The 8,858-nt window shown below is 40.4% G+C and overlaps 1 protein-coding gene across 1 annotated transcript; it reads right to left on the bottom strand.

Moving 5' to 3' along the window:
* Window positions 1-1,218: 1,218 nt before the first annotated feature.
* On the bottom strand, window positions 1,219-8,384 carry OLFML1 (olfactomedin like 1). Its single transcript, XM_084208326.1, has 3 exons — window positions 8,082-8,384; window positions 5,467-5,755; window positions 1,219-2,433 (listed from the first exon to the last, which is right to left on the bottom strand). Exons 1-3 carry the CDS (start codon window positions 8,205-8,207, stop codon window positions 1,655-1,657), a joined length of 1,194 nt encoding a protein of 397 aa, XP_084064452.1. The 5' UTR covers window positions 8,208-8,384; the 3' UTR covers window positions 1,219-1,654.
* Window positions 8,385-8,858: the final 474 nt, after the last annotated feature.

Here is an 8,858-nt window from a genome sequence, read left to right as displayed (position 1 = left end):
AAAAAGCAGATTAAATCCCTATTTGCACCCAAAGACTTTATTTCTTAAATAAAGGAAGTTACACATCCTTTCCAGTAAAAGTTCTCACAGAGGTGCCTGATACCATTTCGCATTTACATGTTTGTAATTTTACACAGGAGCAATAAAAGGTCAAATTCTGCCTTTAAGGCAGGAAAGCAGTGCCAGCCCACCTCCCTGGCAAGCTGGGGGTGTCTGTGGCTGTGCACCCCGTGTCTGCTGTGACACAGGAGCAGTGCTCCACTCACTAACCCTGCTCGGAATGATAAAGCTCCTTTTGCTGAAGGCAGAGTGTCACTGGTGCAGCCCAGCAGTCTGTACACTCCTAATTCTACTCTAGAACTCCCTTTCAAAATCATTCCCTGGTGTCTGGCTGTTCTCTGGAAGCTATTTTTAAACAGAACAACAGTTCTCTCAGTGTAATGAACAAAATGGGTTTTCTGTGGCAACAGCTGTGCATTGCTTTTCAAGTACCATTATTTGTGGTTTTTCAGAGGGGTTTTTTTTTTGGCATGTTTGTTTGTTTGTTTGCTATTAGACACGCAGCTGTCATTAAAATAAATAAAAAATACACTCTATACCTGTATTTCACATTAAAAGCCTTTTTTTTTTAAAATTATTTTTGAAACAAAAATACCTGGAGTCTATTTGTGATTCACAAACCCAGGACTGAGCAGTGCCATGCCCTCACCTGCACTGCTGTGCTCACCTGAGCCACCTTTTCCTGGAGGTGGAGGACAGGATGAGAAATATTCTGCTGTAATCAATGTGAGTGACTTGAAACATTGGGGAAAATGCCTCACAAGTAGATGCTGAAAGAGACCTAATGAGAATAACACCAAAGAGTGACATGTAAAACCTTTAAAAGTAGTGTGTGATACAGAAGAGTTCACCTAGGAACATCCCTTCTGACACACAGTGATACGCTCAAAAATAGTGAGAAGTGGCGACTTGAAGCTGAAAAAAGTGAATATTTGGCTGCAGCTAATGTACTGGCAGGATCCACAGTGGTCTGTACAGCTATATGGGTAAGAAGTGTGGAATTTTCATGGAAATACTCTGGAAGTTCAATGGATAGGAGTAGCCTTGATGTGATGCATGAGAGTTCTATGTTAAATATAAACCATGTTTGTGGGGCTGTATATTCCTACGCTTTGTGGTAAAATAAAGCTCTTCTGTTAAAACTGGTACCTAATTTCTCTGGAAGCATGTGGTTTTATATTGCTTACTAGAAGGCTTTCTATAGTGATCTTCAGAGTAGGGAAGGTTGTCAGACTGCGTTTTGGACAGGAAGGATTTCTGATTTGATTTCCATGGCATCAACACAGAAAACATAGTTTCAATAGGAAGTGAACGTGTCAGAATGGGATATTATTTTTTTTTTTAAATTAACTTTAGACTTTAATTTGGGTTGTGTATGTGTGGTATTTAGTCATCATGTAATTTATGTTAATTCAATCTTCACATACTCTTTATTGGGCATTAAGATTACTGGGGTACATAAGTCTTAAGTGATGTAAAATGGATGAAAGTTGTAACAGCTGGGAATAATGCAATTTTAATACACATAAAAAGGCTGTGTTGACCTGGGACTGGTGGCTTTTAGAAAAAGCTTTTTGAAAAGCCGCTGAAGGTTTTAAACTTTCTGCTCTGTGTGAAGTTTGTAAATGATCTGGGATCCATCACCCCAAGCAAAGAGCTGCCTTTCTTTGGGATTGTAGTGTACGCTGGAGTGGCCACCCTGGCGTTTTGGGAAATGCAGTCCTGGGTTAGTGTGAGCATTCAGAGCCCCCAAAACATCATAAACGCACTGGATGCGGGAGGAGCCCCCAGAAGGAGAGTTGTAGACCACGTGCAGGGCGTTGCAGGCCATGAAAGCCGCCTCGGCATCCCTGCTGCTGCAGGGCGTGTCCCAGCTGTGCTCCACGGCCATGGATGCGGGGTTGATTTTGGTCAGGACAATGTTCCCCCCGGTCTCTGGCTCTGCATGGAGCGCCCACAGCCCCTGCTCGTCGAGAGCCAGGTCTATCTTTGTCTGTGGAGAGAGCTGGTAGGCAGGAATCCTCCCAGCCCCTGGCAGCAGCATCTGGTCAGCCACGCTTCTTCTCTGGAGATGGAACTTGACGATCTCGTTCAGGGAGCCGTGGCGGTGGTAGAAGAGGAAGCCCTGGTAGATGACGTGGCCAGTTCCTTCCCAGGGCACTGGCAAGGGCACTCTGCGAGCCTTCAGAGTCTGGTTGTTCTCCATGAAAGCCATGATGTTTGCAAATTCCAAAACCACGTTATTTACAGAGCCGCTTAGTAAATAAATCTTGGCGTGCTTTTTGCCGGGATCTTTCATCCAAGAGCCGTGCTTTCCTCCAGTCTTCTTAACTACCTTCAGGGACCTAATACCTGCAAGCATGTGGTCACAGCCTGCGAGGAAATAACCAGAGACAAAAATAAAATTAGAATATCTGTAAGTTTTCTAGTTTCCTGTCTTTGAATTACTTAGTTTCCTTTTAATTCATCAATATATCGGTAAAGGTCATTGACTCAAAAAAAGAGTCAATATAGCAGTAAAGGTGTCAGCAGTGTGGCTATGGTAAGCAGTGCTGAAAATAGTTTTATGTGATCTTATATTTGAATAATATTATAGTATATTTGAATAATATTATATAAAATAATAATATAATAATATATAATATATAATAGGTGTTATAATATATAATAACATATTCTATAATGATTATACAATAATATATAATATATTTGAATAATATTAAAATATTATTCAAATATCTTCCTGCTAATAAAACTGTAGTATCTTCATCTGTAGAGTATTGGTTTTGTTCTATTACACCAGTGTTATCCAAAACATTTGGATATTTGTGTGTCTGAGAGGAGACCAAGAGCACAGTTAGGGATTTTGTGATTATTCTTGTCCGTCCTTTTACAGGGCTATAATTTTTACTTTAGAGAACTGACTTCTGGTTTAGATCAACACAGTAAAGTAATCAGATTTATTTCTTGTTGGAGGCATACAAATTAAAATCCATCATCTACATGCAGAGTATTTTGTTTCAGGACTGATCTTATTGTCAGATAGCCTCTTTTTTTATGCATTTATAGTATAAATAGAAACAAAAAGAGATCAGCATAAAAAACTGGGCTATCTTCTTATTCACCTTCCCAACACCTGCACACAAAGGAGCAAGAACAGAATACAGGTCACACAAGCAGGGGTGTGCCTGCACTGAGGTGGCCTTTGAAGGAGCTGGTGTGATGTCTGTGCTGCCAATTCCTGTGCCAGGAGTGTGGCTGGTGGAACCACCCAGCTCTTTCCCTCACTGTAGGGTTAAAATTGGCCTCAAGTCACAGCTCTGGCTTCTTCACATTTTCTGTGCATTCTGCAGGGACCTTTCAGACCAGAAAGCACCAAGCCGGGAGGACTCAGGCATTTAGACTCTGAGATCTTTATCAAGCAGCATCCTTTCCAGGAAAAAAAAAAAACAAAACAAAACTATTGCAAAGCATATTAACAAGCTTGTTTACCAAAGGCACTCATAAATTACAGGGCGCAGCATTTGAAGTTGAAAGAATTGCTTTCAGTGGAGTGCAGCCATTTCAGTAAACAGGACAAACAAAGCTCTAAGGCAGGAAGTTCTGGCAGCAGATGAAATGGAGAAAGAAAAACCAGCGCCTCTGTTTGGCCTGATAGGAACCTATTGAAGTCAGTGGCAAGACTCCAGTTGCCTGTAGAAAGCAATCTTTATGTAATTTGTGTGCACTGATACCCTCTAATCAAAGCTTTTTGGATATTGCTGCTACAGAGTGGATTTTTTTCCCTGGGAGTCCTCACTCTGGAAGTGCCTTCTCTGAGCAGGCCACAACATCTCTCTCAAATCTAACATTTATTGATTAGATAGATTAAAAAAAATTAAAGCTGCTGAATCAAAAACCCTCAGCAGCCTTAGCAGCATCTTCCTCTGCAGGGGAAATAACCAGATTTTTGTCTGATTGTTATTTCCCGTGTGAACTTGACCTAAACCCAGTAACAAAGCTGGACTTAAAAACCTCTTTTCTGTTAGATTTTTGAAGTGACTCAGCAAAAATAATCATAGAGTCTAGTTAAGACATGAAAGCATAGAAGCAGAGCTGCTATTTTCTAGAGTTGAGGATCTTCCTACTTTTTCTAAGTGCTGTAAAATCTGCACAGGGAATACTTTTAACATCAAATTCAATGGGAAAAGCATCTGACTAGTACTGACAGTAGAGAACAAATAGAAAATAAAGTTACCATGAGCTGCTACAATAAAGTTAAAAGTAATAATTTCCAGCAAAGGAAAATGTGAAGTAATCTTTTCCGCTCTGAAACTCTCAGAAAGATACAATTTTCAAAGAGCCTTAACCACAGTCAATTTAATAATCCCCAATTTTTTTTCTCTCTGAAAAAAATGCCCAATATTTTAAAGTTCTCTAAGTGGAAAACAGAACTATTGATATTTAGGGCCCTGAATTGTGGAGTACGAGGACACCTCAGAGGCAGAACAGGTGATTGCTTCTGTAAGCATCTGCCTTAATACTGATTTGTTTGAAAAGTCTAAGGAAGAAATCGTAAATTTATGTGTAAAATTAAATCAACCTAATTCTGCTGAAGTCAGTGGAATAGTATAATTGATGATGCTAAAGTTCTTTCCCTCACTTTTTAAAAATTTCAGTTTGTACCTCTTATTACTTACTCTTAATTTCTTACTACTATGAAAAGAAAACAGACTTCTTTAAATATGCCTGTAATACATGGTTTACATCCATACCAAAGCTTCTTAAGGTAAAGATAATTATAAAATGTCATTTGTTTTAAAAAATTATACATTGTGCATGTGTTCTTCATACTAGGCACCATAACACCAAATTTTCAAATCAGAACTAAGCTTTGCTAACAGGCAAGCCAATGTGCTCTCTTATTAAAGGAGGGGACAAGAGAGGAAGGATGACAGAGCAGGACAGTAAAGCAGGTAAAAATTGTAGAAGTAAATTAAGTAGTTGATTAACCCATGAATTTACTTTTGAGTTGAGGTTTTGACCCTGCCTAGTCCAAAAAGCAAAGACCACTATTAATTCCTCAGTACAGCTGCAGTACTCAGAAATGTATTTTTCTGGGACTTTGCAACAGCACACCTTCAGAGGATTTTATCTTATTATATAATAAAAAGTAACTTCCAAAGAACTAATTTGATATGCAGTGGAATTTCTGCAAAGTAAATGTTTGAACTGTATTTTCCTCCCTTCCTCTCCCATACCTTTTTTGCATATACATGGGTTTTATAAGTCTCGTATTTACACAGCCCAAACCCCCTTGCAATAATCTGTGGTATTCACACAGCTAAAGAAAATCTCTTATCCCTCTGCCAGCATGCACACGTGGGACTGCTCACACCGAAGTTCTGAAAAACAAACTGTTCTTACTTGCATTAAGCATGAGTTTAAGTCTCTTCTTTTCTTCCTCCTCTTCCAGCAGCTGCTGTTTCAGCAGGTCCTCGTGCACTTCCACGCAGGCGTTGGAACCCGTGACGGACCCAAAATAGTCGACGTCCCTCTGGGCGCGCTCGACCCTCGTGAGCAAATTCTCCACTTCCCCCTGAAGCTCAGCCTTGTCGGTGCTCAGCCTTGCCAGGTGGGACAGCACTGCCTTGGAGAGCTCTCTGAACTCATCCACGTATTCCAGCAGGTCTTGGCTGCACTTCTCCAGCCTCTTCTTCAGCCAGAACACGGGAAGAGAAGGCATGAACAGACGTGGGTATTCTGTGCGCACCACAACCTCACTCATGGCTACTTTCACAACCCTGCTGCTCCCTCCCTCCCAGTGCCCTGCACCCACCTATTCCAGCCCAGGGGGCTCTTGCTGGGTGTCTGTGTGAGGAGAACAGAGACTGGCACAGAATTCAAAAGTCTGGACAAAAATCCACAATTTTTTTACTTGACGTGTAGTTTCAGGACGACCCCAACACAGAACATAATGTGCTCTGACTTTCAGAAGGCTGAACAAATGCTTTATTAAGCAATAATATTACACTAATACTATACTAAATTACATACTAAAGAGATACTATACTAAAGAAAACTACGCTATACTAAAGAATACCCTGTGACGGTCTGGCGTGACAGAGCCACGACAGCTTTGTCCCAATTGCCCAAGGAATCAAAACAACCTTCACTGGTGTCCAATTTATAAATCATTTTGGGTAAACAATGTCCATAACACATTCCACATGTGCAAAACAACAGGAGCAGCGAATAGAGATAAGAGTTGTTTTCTCTTCTTCTTCTCTGATCTTCTCACTGCCTTCCTCAGGAAAAGTCCTTGGAGGAGTTGTGCCTGCTGCTCTCTGTGAAGAGAGCTGTGGCCACAGACATGGTTACTGACAGCCAGATATTTTGTTTTGCTGCCTAAAGAAAGAAAAGTGCTCGATGGAGGCAGCCAGGGATAACGAAGAGCTCATGGTCTCTGATGACTTGCTTTCCATAAACTTTCTGGAACTCCTCCTGTAGGACTGCTGGCGAAGCAGTCTCAAAGAGTTTTCTGCAGGAAATCTATAGCCATGGACATTTCACATGGATACACCTCTTCTGACCAAGGCAGAATCTAATGTGGCTATTTTTCACCCATTTAAAGTCAAAATGAAAATACTGAAACGCTGTAGTTGATGAAGTTTTGTGTTGTTTCTTTTTTTGTTGTTGTTGTTTTTTTTTTCCTTCAGTTTACTGGCTGTTCTAAAAAAACCCAACCCAAAACAACAACAACAACAAAAAAACCCACCAAACAACAAAAACCCTCAAATGTAGAAAGCCAAAGACCTATTTCTTTACACCTAAATTCAAATTATCAGTGTTTTCAAAGTTAAGTAATATTTTTTCTCTGTTGCAATGCAGCTGCTTCATAGGTGTCCTGAAAATAGTAGTTCAGCTGCCACTTTGGGCAGATGAGGAATTTGAGCTGATCTTTGGTTGATTTGCTTTGTGAGCTGTGCTTACTGTGCTACCTCCTCTCTCCCCCATTTATATAAGACCATAAGTCCCCAGGAAGTTGCTTAATTGCTTTCTGCAAAACCTTTATTTTAAATGCTTTCAAGTGCTGTCATCAGTATCTGCCTCACTCTCTGTCTTGTTCCTTTTGTGCTCCTTGCACCAAATGCCACAGGTTACCTCATTTTTAATGGGTAGGTGCCAAAGGAATAGAAATTGCCAGGTGAAGCTACTCCTAGGGTGGCAAAGAAAATGTAAATCTCCACCTACACAGTGGGAAGAGAATATCAGGTTAATCCTTCAGTGTTGAGAAGATAAGACTAATGAGGGCTTTGTACAAAAAGGGACATAAAATCAGGCAAGTTAGAGCTTTTCTGTAAGTCTGAAAATGCAAGCCAGAAGCCAGGGACTTGTCAATAATTAAAAATAAACAATATATGATTATAACACACCAATACTGAAGAGGTATTTTGCAGTACTGGTAGCTTTTTACTGTAGAAAAAAAAATCAAGAAGTGGTACTTTTATATAAGTAATTGAAAGGAATTCAAGGAATTCAAAGGACTGCATTTCAGTCTCTCAGATATTAAGGGCTTATTTGAAGTGCAGATACACTGCTGGTTTCATGAATGAGTCTTAAACTACCCTTCCAGGTGGGGATATCTGCACACAGGAGAAAAATACCTGATAAATTTCTATCACCTTGCTGATAAATACTTGACAGCACTTCTACAGGTGAAAATACGTTTATGCTGCTCCCTAGGATGGTCTGTGACAGTTCTGTATAAATATTTGCATTTTTAGCTAAATTTAATGATGTCATTTAAAAAAGACAAATTAGAATAAAAACATAACATTATGAAATTTTATCCTGCAACAAATGATGTGGTGAGTCGGGATCACTACAGTTAAAGTTTTAGCAATGATTTCACTCATTCATTGGGCAAAGCTGGAAATTTACCCTCCTCATTTGATATATCAAGCAGGCTGTCCTGGCCCCAGAACATCCACACATTTTTCAAGGCTCTTTTGCTGCAGAAGGATTCATCAGGCACATACCTCCAGAGACAGAAAACGCTGGTCAATGTAGCTCAGCAGGGCTGCATCCTGCATCACGTACTGTGCTGCTCCCAGGATGCTCATGAGGGATGGAACCAGCAAGAAATGGACTTGTAAGGCTACCATTGCACCAGAAGATTTTGGAGGAAAGTAGTGAATCAGCTCTGTGGGCAATCCCAAACGCTGCCAGTCCAAGGTCAAATGCAATTTACCATCACCTGAAGTGAAAAAATGATAGTAAAAATGACTAAAAAGTTAAAAATGCTGTGGCTGAAAAGATTAAAAGGACTTAAAATGGCTGTTGCATTCTGTCATTAAGGAAGTAATATTGTGGCAGAGGGACTGAATGTGTTTATTTCTAGGAGCCAGATGACTACTTCTCAGTTCGTGATCCTATGATAGATCCCAGATGTTCAGCACTGAGTCACATCGAGCCTGTAGCCCAAATCTTATTAAATAATACAAATAGAAGGAGTTTATTTTCCCCTCCTTTCTCCTCCCACCTGCTTTCCCATGTGACCAATCCTACAGTGTGCGCTTGGTGCAGGTCAGAGTGGACTCTCAGGGGGTGGAACACAGGGAGGTCTGGTGCTTGATGTCTGTGCCTGTGAAACCACCTAAAACAACTCATTTCACTTCCACTATTCAGCCTATTCACAGTGGGACTGGAAACCAGACATAAAACTGTTTTTAAAAGAAGTTCCTCCTCCTTTTTCTCTTGACACTACTTTTCCAGCTGAAAACAATACCCCTAACACAGTTCTGTGTCGATTTATT

This window comes from Fringilla coelebs, assembly GCF_963513975.1.
Source record: "Fringilla coelebs genome assembly, chromosome: 6".
Taxonomy (NCBI): Eukaryota; Metazoa; Chordata; class Aves; order Passeriformes; family Fringillidae; genus Fringilla; species Fringilla coelebs.
The sequence above is the reverse complement of the archived record's forward strand: the minus strand, read 5'-3'. Positions and strand labels throughout refer to the sequence as shown.

What these genes read in the sequence shown, in the direction of transcription:
- OLFML1 (XM_084208326.1), bottom strand. Translation starts at nt 8,207, where the DNA reads ATGGTAGCCTTACAAGTCCATTTCTTGCTGGTTCCATCCCTCATGAGC. An exon ending in AGCGTTTTCTGTCTCTGGAG is followed by an intron (nt 5,756 to 8,081) that starts GTATGTGCCTGA and finishes TTCTGGCTGAAG; the next exon opens with AAGAGGCTGGAGAAGTGCAG. An exon ending in TAAACTCATGCTTAATGCAA is followed by an intron (nt 2,434 to 5,466) that starts GTAAGAACAGTT and finishes ATTTCCTCGCAG; the next exon opens with GCTGTGACCACATGCTTGCA.